At 33.3% G+C, this 18816-nt stretch overlaps 1 protein-coding gene across 1 annotated transcript; it reads left to right on the forward strand.

The window, feature by feature from the left end:
* The first annotated feature begins 6124 nt into the window (after positions 1 to 6124).
* Positions 6125 to 17671, forward strand: LOC132909483 (mitochondrial sodium/calcium exchanger protein-like). The gene is made up of 8 exons (XM_060964340.1): positions 6125 to 6142; positions 6663 to 6876; positions 11463 to 11816; positions 13864 to 13944; positions 15489 to 15608; positions 16304 to 16627; positions 17166 to 17344; positions 17449 to 17671. The coding sequence occupies exons 1-8, from the start codon at positions 6125 to 6127 to the stop codon at positions 17629 to 17631; spliced, it is 1473 nt and encodes a 490-aa protein (XP_060820323.1). The 3' UTR covers positions 17632 to 17671.
* The last annotated feature ends 1145 nt before the right edge of the window (positions 17672 to 18816 follow it).

The following is an 18816-nucleotide window of genomic DNA, read 5'->3' on the forward strand; positions in this document are numbered from 1 at the left end:
AATTAAAAGCACAAGAGTTACAAATTAAAAGCACAAGAGTTACAAATTAAAAGCACAAGAGTTACAAATTAAAAGCACAAGAGTTACAAATTAAAAGCACAAGAGTTACAAATTAAAAGCACAAGAGTTACAAATTAAAAGCACAAGAGCTACAAATTAAAAGCACAAGAGTTACAAATTAAAAGCACAAGAGCTACAAATTAAAAGCACAAGAGGTACAAATTATCAGCAGAAGAGGTACAAATTAAAAGCACAAGAGTTGTAAATTGAAAGCATAAAAGTTAGAAATTACCAGCACAGGAGTTAGAGATTAATAGCACAAGAGGTACAAATTAATAGTACAAGAGGTATAAATTAATAGCACAAGAGTTAGAAATTATCAGCATAAGAGGTACAAATTAAAAGCACAGGAGTTACAAATTAAAAGCACAAGAGTTACAAATTAAAAGCACAAGAGTTACAAATTAAAAGCACAAGAGCTACAAATTAAAAGCACAAGAGCTACAAATTAAAAGCACAAGAGCTACAAATTAAAAGCACAAGAGCTACAAATTAAAAGCACAAGAGTTACAAATTAAAAGCACAAGAGTTACAAATTAAAAGCACAAGAGTTACAAATTAAAAGCACAAGAGTTACAAATTAAAAGCACAAGAGTTACAAATTAAAAGCACAGGAGTTACAAATTAAAAGAACAAGAGGTACAAATTAAAAGCACAACAGGTACAAATTAAAAGCACAAGAGTTACAAATTAAAAGCACAAGAGCTACAAATTAAAAGCACAAGAGCTACAAATTAAAAGCACAAGAGCTACAAATTAAAAGCACAAGAGTTACAAATTAAAAGCACAAGAGTTACAAATTAAAAGCACAAGAGTTACAAATTAAAAGCACAAGAGTTACAAATTAAAAGCACAAGAGTTACAAATTAAAAGCACAAGAGTTACAAATTAAAAGCACAAGAGTTACAAATTAAAAGCACAAGAGTTACAAATTAAAAGCACAAGAGTTACAAATTAAAAGCACAAGAGTTACAAATTAAAAGCACAAGAGCTACAAATTAAAAGCACAAGAGTTACAAATTAAAAGCACAAGAGCTACAAATTAAAAGCACAAGAGGTACAAATTAAAAGCAGAAGAGGTACAAATTAAAAGCGCAAGAGTTGTAAATTGAAAGCATAAGAGTTAGAAATTACCAGCACAGGAGTTAGAGATTAATAGCACAAGAGGTACAAATTAATAGTACAAGAGGTATAAATTAATAGCACAAGAGTTAGAAATTATCAGCATAAGAGGTACAAATTAAAAGCACAGGAGTTAGAAATTAAAAGCACAAGAGTTACAAATTAAAAGCACAAGAGTTACAAATTAAAAGCACAAGAGTTACAAATTAAAAGCACAAGAGGTACAAATTAAAAGCACAAGAGTTACAAATAAAAGCACAAGAGTTACAAATTAAAAGAACAAGAGGTACAAATTAAAAGCACAAGAGTTGTAAATTGAAAGCAGAAGAGCTAGAAATTACCAGCACAAGAGTTACAAATTAAAAGCACAAGAGCTACAAATTAAAAGCACAAGAGCTACAAATTAAAAGCACAAGAGTTACAAATTAAAAGCACAAGAGCTACAAATTAAAAGCACAAGAGGTACAAATTAAAAGCACAAGAGTTACAAATTAAAAGCACAAGAGGTACAAATTAAAAGCACAAGAGTTGTAAATTGAAAGCAGAAGAGTTAGAAATTACCAGCACAGGAGTTAGAGATTAATAGCACAAGAGGTACAAATTAATAGCACAAGAGGTACAAATTAAAAGCACAAGAGTTACAAATTAAAAGCACAAGAGGTACAAATTAAAAGCACAAGAGTTACAAATAAAAGCACAAGAGTTACAAATTAAAAGAACAAGAGGTACAAATTGAAAGCAGAAGAGCTAGAAATTACCAGCACAGGAGTTAGAGATTAATAGCACAAGAGGTACAAATTAATAGCACAAGAGGTACAAATTAATAGCACAAGAGGTACAAATTAAAAGCACAACAGGTACAAATTAAAAGCACAACAGGTACAAATTAAAAGCACAAGAGGTACAAATTAAAAGCACAAGAGGTACAAATTAAAAGAACAAGAGTGACAAATTAAAAGCGCAAGAGTCACAAATTAAAAGCGTAAGAGTTACAAATTAAAAGCACAAGAGGTACAAATTATCAGCACAAGAGTTACAAATTAAAAGCACAACAGGTACAAATTAAAAGCACAACAGGTACAAATTAAAAGCACAACAGGTACAAATTAAAAGCACAGGAGTTACAAATTAAAAGAACAAGAGGTACAAATTAAAAGCACAAGAGTTGTAAATTGAAAGCAGAAGAGTTAGAAATTACCAGCACAGGAGTTAGAGATTAATAGCACAAGAGGTACAAATTAATAGCACAAGAGGTACAAATTGAAAGCACAAGAGTTACAAATTAAAAGCACAAGAGGTACAAATTAAAAGCACAAGAGTTACAAATAAAAGCACAAGAGTTACAAATTAAAAGCACAAGAGTTACAAATTAAAAGCACAAGAGTTATAAATTAATATCACAAACGTTACAAGTTAATAGCACAAATGTTAGAAATTAATAGCACAAGTGTTAGAAAGTAACAGCACAAATGTCAAATTATTGGTGCAAGTGTTCGAAGTATTTACATATATAATATTTAAATCTAGAATAATTACAGATTTTTCGGAATATTTTTTACTAGATTTGTAATTTTAACAAACAATCATAATATTTTATAAGAAGTTATGATAGAGATCAGTATTATAGTGATCTGTATTTATTATATAGATTTACTTATTATAATTTGAACAGAGAACATTAACTATTTTAGTAGAACTTATCGTAGTAATGTGATACAACTAAGGCAACTAAATTTGTTTAATTATTCAACTTGCAACTCCCAAGAACTCAACAACTCACAATGATTCCACAACTCACGAGCAACAATTAACCCAAAATCACTCGCAACTTACTCGTAAAACTGCAACTAGTCGCAACTCACTCCTAACTCCTACTACAACTATTGACTACTGATTCTTCTCTCCGCCAAGACGTCCCTTTTATAGCTGAATTTTCGGTCGTCCTACAATGGACACTTGTTTTACAGCTGTTAATGACCCAAGATGACCACGTACACCTTTTTCAATTACTCATTGTCGTAAAGAGCCCCAGGTATATGGTCCTTCGGGATTTTACATTCTTTCCAGACCGTTAGCATTTTCAGTTTTCTACCTACTATTTATTGGGATTTTACCAATGGTTCTTCCACAATACTACATTATAAATTTTGTTAACTTAATTTTAAGCGTATACTGCTGTTCAACAATTAATTTAATTGTGTTATGTTTCGTGATCCTACCATATACTATAATCCATCCGTCGATCAGAATGGCCATCAGCTATATAAACCTATTTACTCAGACTCGCAATAATCCTAAGGAACCGTTATAAGATTTAGCATTCTTTACTTTACTGACGAGACTCTTAATTGCTACAAGAATATTTCAAGTTGAGTCATTCCTTCGGGTTATTGTTCATTCTCGTAAATCATATTAAATGCGGGTTCTTTTCCATGTACAATGTTCGACGGCCACTTGCACCCGCAAGCGACCGTTGGTGGGGAGCGGCCAGCACCCATCACTAGTTCCTTACAAATCTAGGGTCACCGTCACAAAAGACATTTCATTTGCTATTAACTCTTCGCTGAAGACATTTCTACACGCACCACTCGCATTCTTCAAAGTTATTGGAAATGAAGTGTATATTTAAACTGTTAACTTAGTATTTTAATCATTCAACCACCCCTATTATCTTAACCAAAATAGGGGATCGACCGATTCGTGACGTCGATTATCGTATCAAAACGAGAAATTACGCCCCTCATTGACGCGCTATACTGTAAACGCGTTTCTCTGCGAAACAGTCGAACAAGTTAAATTATTAACTTAATTACTTGTGTTATTTGATTTAATAACGTCTGTAATTTGTATTAAAAGTACGGTATAATTTCGTTTACTCGAATCTGTTCTTACAATTTTTCCTTTATATAATAGATTTCACGATCAGATAAATGAATTCAATGATGTTTATTTAATCGAGGATTAACAAAATTTTTGTTTGAATAAGCGGAGCGCTTTCAAATCTATGGTTCAAACGGACTTACACCCTTGGACAAAAAGATAGCACATGTGTGCTATCATTAATTTCTCATAGATAGAGTCCGAATTTCCCAAGTTTGACGAATGGCATATAAACAGTACCTTGTAGTAATAAGGTATATGAGCTTGAAACTGTATCTTCGCTATTCCTCTTGTATTTATCAACAATGATTGTGAAATCCGGTCGGCGAAATGATAGCACACTTTCAAAAGTTGTAGTGTTTATTATCTACTAAATTGTACAAAAATAAAAAACCTTTTAAAATTTAATAATGTGTGGATCCTCCCTTATTCTCCACCACCTCCAGCATTCGTTTCGGCAAAGAACGATATAGTTTTCTAATATAATCCAGCGATATATTTCTCCATTCCTCTTCAAGGCACTTTTTTAACTGATTAATACTTTCAAATTGCCTATTTTCTCTATAAACGGCATTGCTTAATTTACTCCAACAGTTTTCGATTATGTTTAAATCGGGGGAGCATGCAGGCCAGTCCAAAACTGCAATATTTTCTGTTGAAAAATATTCTTTCACAACCTTAGCGGTGTGAACTGCAGCATTATCTTGCTGAAAAATAAAATCTTGTCTCGCAATATGTGTTGCGTACTTTGCAATTTGATTTTGTATCAAATTACGATAGGTTATAGCATTCATCTTGCTGCGAATTGATATTAAATCAGTCTTTCCGTTATACCCAATACCTGCCCAAAGCATAATGCTACCTCCACCCATTTGACGCCGTATTTGTGACAATTTTTTTTTTCTTACATCATGATAGTAAAAATTGAATCCATCTGGGCCATCTAAATTAAATCTTTTTTTATCTGTAAATATAACTTTCCTCCACTTCTTGTTCCACCGTATATGTTCTTTTGCAAAATATAATCGATGCTCCTTGTGAATCTGCTTTAGAGCTGGTCTTCGTTTTAATTTCATCCGCTTTATGTGCGCGGATTGTTGTAGTACACGTCTGACATTCCGAGGATTAGTTTTTACGCCAACTTTTTCTGCAATTTCACGTGACGTGAGAAGCGAATTTGACGCGGCACGTAAAATTGCACGTTTTTCACGAGTACTAATCGCGGAAGGTCTCCCACTGCTTTTTTTTGTTCCATAATTATTTACATCTTTCAGTAAATTATAAATGACTTTCCGACTTCTACTGAGAACTTTTGCAATTTTAGAAATAGTAAAGTTTTCTTTCTTTAATTTCAAAACTGTTTGAATCTCTTCACTATTTAGCTGTTTTCCACGTCCCATTGTTTGAATCGAAATTTGTAAGGTTTCTAATGAAATTCTTCTACTTTTCACTACGTCTACACCACTCAGAATACACAGAAATACTAAGGAATGGAAACAAAATGCTTGGTGTGCTATCATTTCGCCGACCGGATTTCACAATCATTGTTGATAAATACAAGAGGAATAGCGAAGATACAGTTTCAAGCTCATATACCTTATTACTACAAGGTACTGTTTATATGCCATTCGTCAAACTTGGGAAATTCGGACTCTATCTATGAGAAATTAATGATAGCACACATGTGCTATCTTTTTGTCCAAGGGTGTATAATTACAATCGTCGCAACGACGCGACGTTCTAAATTCTAGAGAGCGTGAAAAGCACTCTGATTTTTTCGAGATCGTTATTTCAGAACGTTAGACACAGAACCCTATTTAAATGTCACGTCTGTGCCGTCCGTGTCGATGATTTGAGTCAAATATTTCTTGTCGAAAAATTCAATAAAATATCACTTCCAATAAACAATTGAAATTTTACTCAATTGTATCTCAATTCAGTATTGTCACAATACTGACAGTATCTATCATTTTAATTTCATAAAAAATAAGTTGAAAGTTATATTAATATTAAAGAAAATATAAGTGGAGACTCCAGATGAATTCGAACGCTTTTTTAAGACATGGATACTTACCGATACGTAAGGTACAATAACTTTTATATAATACATATTTTCTATTTTGTTCTCCAAATTGACGTTGAAATTTAATATATCACAGTCATAAGATATTTTTGCATTGTAAGATATTTTAGTTTCTGAGTATCATTTGGTTTATCCACAATACGTAGAATTGAATTTAAATAACATTACATTGCTCATAAAACATTCTCTCATTATTGGACTTTGAATTTTCGTACATTTAAATATGTAAGTACATATACAAAAATGTACAGAATATAGATATATATATATATGTACAAAATATTCAAATTAAAGTATTCGTCATAATATTTAAAGGCCGAAACAAATCTCGGTTTTCGTTAACTATGTTCATAAATATATGAATTTGCATAAGTATCTATAATTTACCGATTGGCATATTTTATTATATCGAATTCAAAGTTTGCCAGTTCTATTCTATGGTTCTAATTTATATTCTATTTTATGGTTCTAATTTATATTCTATTTTATAGTTCTAATCTAACTTTCTCATTTATAGGACGATTGTTCATACGTTTGGAACATTCCCACTGAAGATCGTTGTAGATGGGTGAAAGAAACTAAAGATTGTTTCACAGATTCCGTAATTCAATATACGGAAATCCTTTTTTGCTCCTTTGGTTCGGAGAACACGTTTTTATTCACTATAGGGCTGGTGATAATGGTCATATGGCTTTTATATCTGTTTTTAATTTTAGGAACTACAGCGGATAATTTGTAAGTAGCTATTTCTAAGATTAAAGACTTTACATCTTTCTCGCTAATTATTAAAATACTTTGTATTTAACCTTTGCGTGGGAAACTAGATATCCGAATAGCCATTTATAAATTCTTTAATAATCTTTTAAAAATATTCCGTCCTTTCTTACATGAAAAATAGGTATCTTCATATAATTCTATCTTCTATAATTTTAATTAAGTTCCCTTATTCAAACCGTTTAAAACGGTATATTTAATAGGTTACAAGAAATAATTAGAAGATTCAAGAATGTATGAAAGTAAAATTATCGCTACGTATCTGATCTATAGGAGTAGGATGCGTGATAACGATTTTGATTGCCTATACGAGAGTTGAAAAATTGTTTCTTAAAATTGCATTCATCTCGATTTTTTATCCAAATTAAAGAGAATCATCCTTGTTAAATATTTTCAAATGTTTGTAGTGCCTTAACAATTTTGTTTCCGGTATAAAGAACAGAAAAGTACGTTTTATAAAATTACGATATTAGATTATTATTCACTACTCTGTTTACGATTTTTCATTCCTCGCATTATCTCATTTTATTCATATGAAGCAAAGAGACTTGGAATAATTTATGAAATTAAATTAGGCAGAATATCCATTTGGTATCTTTATATTGAATTTCATAATGACGTCTTTTTATTTTGATTTGGTCTGATTCGAGATTTCGAATTATTCTTCATCTGCGTTATGAATTCTTAGCTAATTAACTAAAACTAATTTAATTATTTAATAGATATTAATGTAAGAAAATCGCAGATATGTATTTCAATTAATTATTCAATTATCATCCTCAATATAAATTATTTGGTAGAATCCGATTAAGATTTACAAAATAAATTTCATTTTACAGATATTTTTTTCATTTATTACAGTCTCATGCTAGAAACATATATCTTATTTTGCTAATTATTATTTTTCTCATATGTGTGTGTTTCTCATTTTTAACGAAATACAAATATATATTTCACATCTCTATTTTCAAAATTCTTTTCTTTTTTAGTTTTTAAATTCTCGTCGTAGGAAGTGCAATTACTTTTTTTTGTCAAGGTACTAAGGCATCTACCAACGTTGCTTATTTCGACATTTTATACGTCATAGACGTTGTACGTAGGTTTGATCAAAAGCGAGGAAAATCGCGGAATGATAGTTAATAAAATAGTTATGGGGGAAATAAAATTTCTATGATTTTCCATAAAAGTGCCGATATCGATGGTTAGGTGACGCATAAAGTCTTTCACGGCACATTGTGTTCAGTAAAGGGTAAATTATAGCTCATCGTGTGCGTGCGAATCGACATATTCTCATGCGGAAAGCGATTCAATTTTAATCCAAATGGTCGGCGAAAGCTTTATGCTCCGTCATTAAAAAGAAACCATCTGCCCCTGCAACGCGGTTGCCGGCCTCTTGCTTCCCTAATAAAATTCTAACATGTATGTATCACGTACATAACTTAAGTGCGACTTAAGCAGTTACAATCTATTACCTATTGTGGCTTCTCTCAATAGATATAGCTATGATCATCCGGAATATTCGATGCAATGGGTCAAAAGCAATAGTCCCTCCCAGATGGAAAGGATTGAATAGTCGAGTAATATGATTTCACAATAGGATTCAACAGAAGCATATTCTGTTACCAATATACATATACAGTGGTTCACGAAAATATTCGTACACTTGCTACAAGAAATGTTGATGAATACATTATGTGCATTGTAGAACTCTGTTTGAAATTTTGTTGGCATCGTAATGATTCACGACTATCGTGATTATAATAGTAAAATTTGAAATCAATTCGAAAATATATATAGAAGTACATATATATATATGTAGACATACACTGAATGAAAGAAAAATTAGTATATAACATGAATACAATAATGCAATACGATACAATAATTAATGCTAAAGATTGTCTCACTAGATAGGTATTCTAACTTATTAATACAGCGAATGGTTTACTGTTTAAATATTCTCGTGATTTTTGCGAAAAGTATACTTTCAATTACATCTTGTATCTTAAATATACTATTTCAGATGCGATTCAAATTTTACCAACATAATCGCGATAGTTGTGTCTCAATGCTAACGAGATTTCAAAGATGTTTTATGTAATAAACATATAAAAAATTTCTAAGGGTATTCAGGTACTTCCCATTTATTTCTTATTACTTTCGACTATTTCACATAGAAAATAGCAATTTTCTAGGTAAATTTTTAAAAGTTAGATGCTTCACGTTTATTGTTACATCCCGGGATTCTACAACATACTGTAATCCATACTTTACTGACGAGACTCTTAATTGCTACAAGAATATTTCAAGTTGAGTCATTCCTTCGGGTTATTGTTTATTCTCGTAAATCATATTAAATGCGGGTTCTTTTCCATGTACAATGTTCGACGGCCACTTGCACCCGCAAGCGACCGTTGGTGGGGAGCGGCCAGCACCCACAAGTGACCGTTGGTGGGGAGCGGCCAGCACCCACAAGGGACCGTTGGTGGGGAGCGGCCAGCACCCACAAGGGACCGTTGGTGGGGAGCGGTCAGCACCCGGAAGCGACCGTTGGTGGGGAGCGGTCAGCACCCACAAGCGACCGTTGGTGGAGAGCGGTCAGCACCCATCACTAGTTTCTTATAAATCTAGAGCCACCGTCACAAAAGACACTTCATTTGCTATTAACTTTTTAATAATTTGCTGAAGACACTTCTACATGCACCGCTCACATTCTTCAAAATTGTTTGAAATAAAGACAATATCAAAACTGTTAACTCAAAGTTATAATCACTCAACCAATTCTGTTTTATCTTTTATTTCTATTATCTTAAACAAAATAGGGGATCGGGTGATTTGTAGTGTCGATTATCGTATCGTAACTAAAATTTACGACTCTCGTTGGCGCGTTATACTGTGAACACGTTTTCCTGTGAAACGGTCCAACATTTATTTCAACGTAAAAATATCAATACTGATTTGAGTCAAAGATCTAAGATTCGAAGCTTAACTATTTACTTTACTTGATTATATTGTATTAACACGTGAGGAAGACAAATGATACATAAATAAAGCTGAAGAATATGACTCTTTTATAGAATAGATACTTTTAACATAAAATACATTTGCGTGTCCTATTGGTATTAAATGGTTAGAGTTTTTCCTTTTATCTTTGAAGAACATTTAATAGGATTAATTTTTAATTATGATAAAATGACATGATAAGATCGTTATTGAAGGATAATCTTTCCTGTGAAATTTATTAAAACAATTAAATCCAATATCTCTTTCTACGTGAAGGACCTTTCTGCCGGACGTGACAAAGGAAAGGAATTAATTACGAATTTGCTCGCCAACTTTTTTATCGTATATCACGTCCTCCATTGCCTTCTTCTCCTCTTTACTCCTCCTTCAACGCTTACAGCTAAACGCGTATCGGATGAAACCTAATTCATTTAACGTGCCGTACGGAGTGTATTTAGAAATGCGGTTACATCGAAATTCGATTCACGATAAAGAAAAACGCACATATCTGTGTACATGGGAATAAAATAGGCAGAAATGAGATAACGTGAGCAATTTGTTGCTCCACGTTCCCAAATTAAATATCGAACGAAAGCGATTGCGATCGTCGTAAATTAATCATTACCGTTCTTCTTCTCTAGCCTCACGTTTCACCTTTTAATACGATCACTGTGTATATTTCGACACACGCGTTTACGATATGTACATGATATCGATTTGGCCGCGGGAGGCAAATTAAAAGTTAGGAAATATTGGGAGAAACTTTCATAGGTATTGGGAATTTTTTGGAAGAAGAGCACATAGAAAATGATGGTGAATTGAATAACCTGCACTGACAGTTTTAATTAGGTTTTCCTTCTTGAAATGAAAATTGTAATTAGGAGATTTGTAATTAGATAGCTTCTAAAAAGTTTGTTACTTTCGTAAAAGTAACAATAGAGCAATTTTTTATTCGTTAAAACGAAATGAATGGAAACAAATCACCGATATTTATATTAATTCCGCTTCGAAGCGTAATTTATTCTTACAGTTATTCTTATGGTTACAGAGCTGATATTTATGAAAAATCGAACTTATTACCTAATAAATTTTCTGTCCATGTTTCCTCGTTTTTAAATAAGTATTACGAATTCTTTATATTAATTTCCGATGTCTATTAATTTTTGGTTGAAAATCTTTTTCTTTGAAAGTTTCTCGCAAGAGGAAGTTTAGTGCCGTGGTATTTAACGATCTTGAAGATCAAAGAGTAAATTTTATTTGAACTATTCGTCACTAAAGTTAATGCTTGTTTAATCGTTATATCGAACGAAAGACCACACGATCCTGTGTTACACGCCTTTTCTTACTTTTACTTGTAGAATATAACCAAATTTTGCATAAAAGATCTGGGACATCCTATAGAGATAGATTTCATCTAAACTGATTTGTTACCATATCATACTGGAGTAACACCTATAATGAAAATCCGATTAACAGGAGATGGTGTTTGTCCGAACCATGTAGCCCATTCTCAACTCCAAACACCCTACGATTGTCCCACCATTTTTTCATTTCCTCTGTCTGTGTAGCTTCTGCCCGTCACTGGCGGTGATAGCCAGTGTTTTGCAGCTGTCGGACAATATAGCCGGGGTGACGATATTGGCATTCGGAAACGGTGCTCCTGACATCTTCACGTCCCTCGTATCGGGTACCGACGAAGGGATAATAATGTTCACGGAATTAATCGGCGCCGGTGTCTTCGTGACGGCGATTATCGCCGGCTCTGTTGCGGTAGTCAAGCCCTTTCGAGTCCTGTTGAAACCCTTGATGAGAGACGCGTGCTTTTACATCGTTACGATATGCTGGATCAGCTACGTCGTAAGAGATGGCACGGTTCACCTTTGGGAAGCTATCAGTACGTACACCTCCCTCAATCTCGAACCTTTACGAGACTCAAATCGCGCCTTTTATTCCGTTATCTTTGTTACCTGACTCGAACGCTGGATTCGCAATCCCCTCAACTTTCACATGGAGGAACCTCTCGAGTCGAATGTTCCGAGGAAGCGTGGAACTTCGAGAAAATTGTAGAGAGTTCTTTGGAACGTTGCATGTTACGTTACGAAGCCTGTTTTAGAAGGAGCTTTGGTAACTGAGTTAAAAATCAATGCGTTTGAGCGCTCCTGTAATTTTTGATCTTTTCTGGAAATTTAATTTCATAAAATTTAATCGAAATAAATCGTTACATTCTAATTGCAGACCAGAAAAGCACGATATGTTACATTTTTCTCCTTTTTTAGTGGAACATTTTTGAAATTCAACAAAGGGTTCACGGAGTTGAAAATAAAAAATCGAGAAGGATTTCAAACGGAACGATATTTCTATTGTCTATAACATCGAAAACATTTTCTTCTTTTTTGATCCATGTTTACTGTGATCTTTTTCCTCTATATGACAATTTCCTTTAACCTTTCCCAATGCTTTTAAGCTCTTTTCTTTGACATCCCGTATTTAGCAAGTAAAATATTCATTCAACTATCCAAAAGAAATATTGCTCTTTTTATTTAGTTTTATTTTAGTTTTTCTAAATTACTTGGAAAATAAAAGTTTTCATCGTTGGTTATCATTATTTTATAAGACTTGGAATTATAACAATAGAATTATTTGAAGATTACTGAGTACCTTATATGCATAAATTTCATATATCTCCGTTTATTTATTCGTTTTTCACTATTCCTTAAAAAAGGATTGAGAAGTAAAAAATAATAGTTGGCCCTCTAGATCTGCATGAAATTATCTGGGCGAAGTGTAAAAGAGATATAAAGGGGGTAAAAACGGGGTGGCGATCAAATATGCCGTTCTTCATGCTCATGCTCAGAAACGGAAAAATTTATCTACGGGTGAGCCATACGTATGCAGTTTAATTTGGCAATAACGATAACTCTGGAATGAATTTAATTAAGCAAAGCCACGATCTTTCTGCCATCGTTCCGGTTTCCTCACAATTTAACCCCCACGAATTTCTGCTGCGATTCATAAGCCTCTCAAACTTTAAAAGAGTAAAAAAGTTGATAAAAAATTTACAAATATTTCGTCGAAATTTTATTTCAATGATCCAACAATTGAAGTCTTATTCTCGATTCATATCTAGTTGGTGTATTGAAGTACTTAACGCTCAATTAGTATTGCAGTAGATTGAGGAATATGTATGCCAGTATTGTAATATTTACTAGTTACTAGAAATTATTAACAAAGAATGATGTTCATTATATTTTCCATCGAAGCACAACTCACTCGAAAAGTTATGTTATTTTTATTTATTTCGCGCATATATGTATGTACATTTCAGTACTGCGTCAGTTGTTATTGAAAATATTCAGTTTTTCTTTTAATTTATGGAAAAAGTATACATACGTCTGTTACAAAAAATGGCAGAACGGTTGCAAAATATTAGTTCATTTTTTAGATAGCAAGCAGGAAATGAAATTTTCCTTTTTGTACGAATAACAGACTCTTTTTAAAAGTTACTTATTTATTTCAAATTTAGCTTTGAATGAAAAAGAAAGAAAATAAAATTTCCAATGAGATTAATTCAATTCATCATCTTAATTCATAATCTCCAGAAAGCTCTACGATTGTTCATTTCAATCGATAAATTTATTAGTATTGATCATTAAAACAACGCAACTAATTATTAGCCCAACTGTTCCATTGTTGTGAGTTTCTCAGAATAATTTCACGCATAATGGGCACGAATAAAACATCCGGCTCGCTGCGATGCAAAAACGAGCAAAACTAATAAGTCCTTTTTACCATTCCCTAATTTAAGGAGAGATTTACAATGCGCCGCAAGTTTTTCCGTGTCACATTGCGCTTTTGTGGCAATTAATTACTCTGACTTTTGTGCGCACCTGCATGACCAAACGACGGTAATGCTTTTTAATGCTGATACATTTTAATTGCAGGCTTTGTTCTTTGCTACCTATTGTTCATCAGCCTGGTGGTGATAATGCAGATATACGAGAACCGGGAGGAGAGGCTAAAAAGTGCGTTTAATGCTGCATAACTTTTCGAAACGCTTGATAAAGCATCATTCAGTGGTGTGACCAAATCCGGGCCGGAAGAAAGGGGTTTCCCGGAATTTCCATGGGAAACAAAGGGTTTCATATTGAATCCTGAGCAAGCCCTATTCAAACGAATAACTTTCCCTAGTTATAAACGTAATTCAGACGTGTAATGTTATTCTCGAAAATGAGAATATGAAAGGAAACATAAACTGGAAACAACAAAAGCAGCTTGAAAACTCGACTTAATTAAGAAAACGATATTGTTCGATTACAATTACGCGTTGTAACGAGTGGAGAAGAAACTCTTCGATAAAGTTTCAGTCGACTATATCGACGTTGCACAGTAACGAATGTGGCTGACGATAGATTTTTCCGATAAAAAATAATGGAACAAATATTTACTCGATTTCACAGCCATCTGTATTTTCCTTGTTAATACACATCTTGTTTTCCGTCTCAAACAATATAAATCTTCTTTACATACTAGCTATACAGGTTGTTCACGTCATTAATTCTCGGTATATTTTTTTTAGAAATAGCATAGATTCGCGAGAGAAGCAGGCAAGGAAACAAAGTTTTAATATTTTCTATAGCTAATGCGATGTCTGAATACATTTCATAAATCCGTTACCTGTAGTTCTCGGATAATGACGTGATAAGAATGTGAATATTTTTACACTTATAGCAATAATTTTGTTTACATTATATGCAAATGAGAAAATTGTTTCGAAAGAAGTTTAATAACATACGATGAGAATAGTATTCAAAATAAGAATGAAAAGATATTCCGCCGGTTTTAATAGATTCTAATAGACCTAACCCAAAACACTAGAATTTCATATTCGTACCTAGCAAATATAATGTTATAAAATGTCCAAAATATTTGCATAACTTTTACTACTGTTTCATAATAAAATAAAATATAACTTTAATATCAGCCACGATAGATTGCCAATGGCTTCAAAAATATAGTGAATGTTTTACAATACCTAGCAAATATAATGTTATAAAATGTCCAAAATATTTGCATAACTTTTACTATTGTTTCATAATAAAATAAAATATAACTTTAATATCAGCCACGATAGATTGCCAATGGCTTCAAAAATATAGTGAATGTTTTACAATAATAATAGTATTATGAGAACACTCGATCGACTAATTTACATCGCTCTATAATTCTCAACTCATTAAATACGAACACGAGGAAAATAAGTACTTTTGTCTTTTCAAACAATAACTACGATTTAAGAAAGAAAATAATTTCCACCGACCAGAGAAACAAAATACGAAGGAATCGTGTTTGAATGCTGTTGAACCTCTGTTTAACATGTACGATGTACACTGTTTGTTACGTTCTTTGCTCGGTTTGCAACCGAAGTCAAACATTACGCGGACGTATCTATGCAAAGGCTGAAAGCATTTCGAAACGAATACTTCTACTTGCGAAGACAAAAAAGGATGTCGACGCAAGTGTAGTTATCGATCCTTTCTCTGCAAGGTTCCCTTATGTACTTTCGCAGGCAGGATCCCAAGCGTACCCGATCCAGATATCCTGCGCACTTACTTGGCGAACAAGGACAAGGACATCATTCCCAGGATTCCCGTTAAGGGTCGTGCCGTTAGGTTGCGAACTAAGATGGGTATGCATGTTGTTTGCCCGATTGATCATGCACTTTTCTCACTTTCATTAAATCAAAATCGTACAGTATGCTTCCATGAATTTTTTGAGTAGACCTTTCACAAATTTTTCACAGTCAAGTTAGAGTATAGCGATTCGTCTAGAATCGCATTCTAATTCGTCAACTTTCCTTTCTTACGCTGTCTTGGTATACGTATATCTATGCTATACCTCAAGTTTATACAATATCACGTAGGTAATCTTTTTCTTTTTTTTTAATCGTTTATTTAATACGCTGTATACTATGTATATGTTATAAAAATAATTTCTATGGAAATATTAATTTCCGTTAAGGGATTATTAAAGAATGTAGAAACTTACGTGTCAAGCCAAATAAATTAAGGAAGGTAGGTTCAATTTCTGGACTTTCACTCCTTGGAGAGTAGACACCAATATACCATTTCTCATGGAAAACGTCCCAATGGATTATAAAATATCATAGAAAGATTTTGCTATCTTTAGTACGATAATTCCTGCAGAAACAAGTTCATATAGCTATATTTTACGTAAACCAAGTCGCACATTAAAAAAGTACATTTTACTAAAGCGATGTTGTTTAATACAATTAATATTATATTATAGAAATATTACTTATTAGTAAGACATTTATTCCTTTCACCAGATGTTTCGTATAATAATAAATCTTCCACGTATCAGATATTGCAATTGCGGTCGAGCTGGGGAAAGAACAGAGGCAAAATAGAACAACACTGCCAGAAGAGATCTTGGTAGAAGACGTTGACAGGCCAAAGGGACTTTTCAAGGAATTTCTCTATGACATTAATCCGATAGGAGAAGAAGATTGGACAAGTGCAAATCGATTCGTTAAATTTATTTTAATCATACGTTCGCCTGTCATGCTTCTTCTTCAATTATTTATTCCGCTTGTGAACATGACTACGGTAAAGAGAGGTTGGACCAAGTTGCTAAATTGCTTCCAGCTGTGTGTGACACCGACGTTGTCGTTGTTTCTATTAAACGGTTAGTTGTATTAATTGTCGCGCCTTTTACGGTTATAAATTGCCAGCACTAATAAAAGCTGGAGATTTCGCGGAAAAATTTTCACGTGGTGAAATATAGGTAAGCATGCCCTTTTTTGTAACATACAAATTGCCAGAGTTTAGTCGAAATTAAAACAAACTGTCACAGATGTTTATACACCGATTCCGCTTTTTTCTACCACTTTTTTAATATTAATATATTATGTAACATTAACACACTTATTCCAACTGACCTTTTGTTCTTTTTTCCATATGACTATCCAGAAAGATAAATTATTAAAAATTATATAATCGTGTATCAATCAAATAGCATGTGTGATGTATACTATCAACCAGATAAACACTTATTTCAATGAACTTTAGATCCAGAAAAGGAGTTTCTTATATAAAAGATCCTTTACTTTTTGTACATACTTGAGTTTTGTTCGTAAGATTAATTTAGTCGAGAATTTCTCACATACGTTATTGAAAACGATAATTACCGAAGTAATAAGAAGTTTTCTAGCTTTCATTAGTAGTTAAAAATATCTTCGGTCAGCTATCACGACTGCCATCTCATTTTCACCCTCGTTCCGTAGTTTGGAAAACACATTTTGGCCCGGTTTCAGTGGTGCCAATATTCCTGGTGGTCGGTACTGTAATTGGTGTAATTGTATTTCTAATGACCCACGTGGATCGCGTACCAAAGTTTCATAACGTGAGTACTTTTTCTACCTTTTCGCTATTCGCGCCAAGCTTTCGTATCCGCTGCGCTCTCGTACAACTGCTTGCTCATAACGGCCGGCGACAAATTAATTGCAGGCTTTTGCATTTTTCGGATTCTTGGCTGCTATGCTGACGGTCTATTTGGTAGCCGGAGAGGTGATGGCAGTCCTCCAATGCGTAGGATACGCTTTTAGTATATCGGACGCCATGCTCGGTATTACGTTCCTCGCGTGGGGAAACAGCGTAGGTGGTGAGTGCAACAATATTATTGTAAAATAATTCGTGCGTTGAATTGCCTCTAGCTTTCCTGTTATTCGACATGGTCAACAGAAACCATGTAATTACATTATACATTAACCCTTACATGAAGGTTATTTGAAACCTAATATAGGGAAATCATGTATAATTACATACTTCTACAAAGTTATACTTACAAATTCACGCTTACAAATTATTAGAACTTATGTTTGAATTTAAAATTAAGATGTCAAGCGTCATAGACTTTTATGCTTACTGTCTACATACTTTTTAATATTGACACATCTCATGCGACGAAAAACTGTGTATTTTCTGTCTATCATTTTACATTTGAAATTTTTCTAGTCATATGAAGGCACTGCTAAATGATGTTAAATTTAATATACCTGAACTAATTAATTATTAGTATGTAAATGCTACAATAAATACAATGGTATGCAAATTACTTTTTGTAGCCAGTGTAAATATTATCCTCATGACCTTTAAACTCCATTCCTCCATCGCATGTTTTTATCGTCTTTACTTTCCATTAAAAACCGTTCCATAAAGTATAAATAAAAGAAGCAAACTCCATAACGCACCCCACTAGCTGTTGAATATTTAAAAAGTAGTTACACGAGCTGTGTAGCTCTTGGTTGTGGATCCAATCATCTAATATTTCACTTGAAGTTTAACTATTGACCAGATATTGACTGAAATCTGCTTATAGATCTCATATCGAACGTTGCCATAGCTAGACAAGGATTTCCACGAATGGGATATGCAGCTTGCTTTGGCGGACCGATGTTCAATACGCTCTTGGGATTGGGACTAACTTACGGAATGGCAGCCAGCAAACACCCAGAGCATCGTACAAACATGAGAATGAGCGATATGGCGCCTGGTTGTTTGGCTTTCCTTCTGTGCTCATTAATAACGTCTATTATTTACTTAAATATTACCGGGTCTATAGCACGAAGATCATACGGCTACCTCTTGTATACTATATATTTCACGTTTATCCTTATTCAGTTCCTCAGCGAATTCAAAGTGATTCATCCGCTCGGTATCGATCATCGACCGTAACTAGAATCGAATAAAATTCTTAATGAAAAACACGAATCGCATTTGCTCGGTAATGCTAAGACAAATACGTGAAAATAAATAATACCTACATATAATATCGACTATCTTTATAAAAGGGAAGATTACAGGAAAAGAACCTGA

The sequence above is a fragment of the Bombus pascuorum genome, chromosome 8, assembly GCF_905332965.1.
Source record: "Bombus pascuorum chromosome 8, iyBomPasc1.1, whole genome shotgun sequence".
In the NCBI taxonomy this organism is placed as follows: Eukaryota; Metazoa; Arthropoda; class Insecta; order Hymenoptera; family Apidae; genus Bombus; species Bombus pascuorum.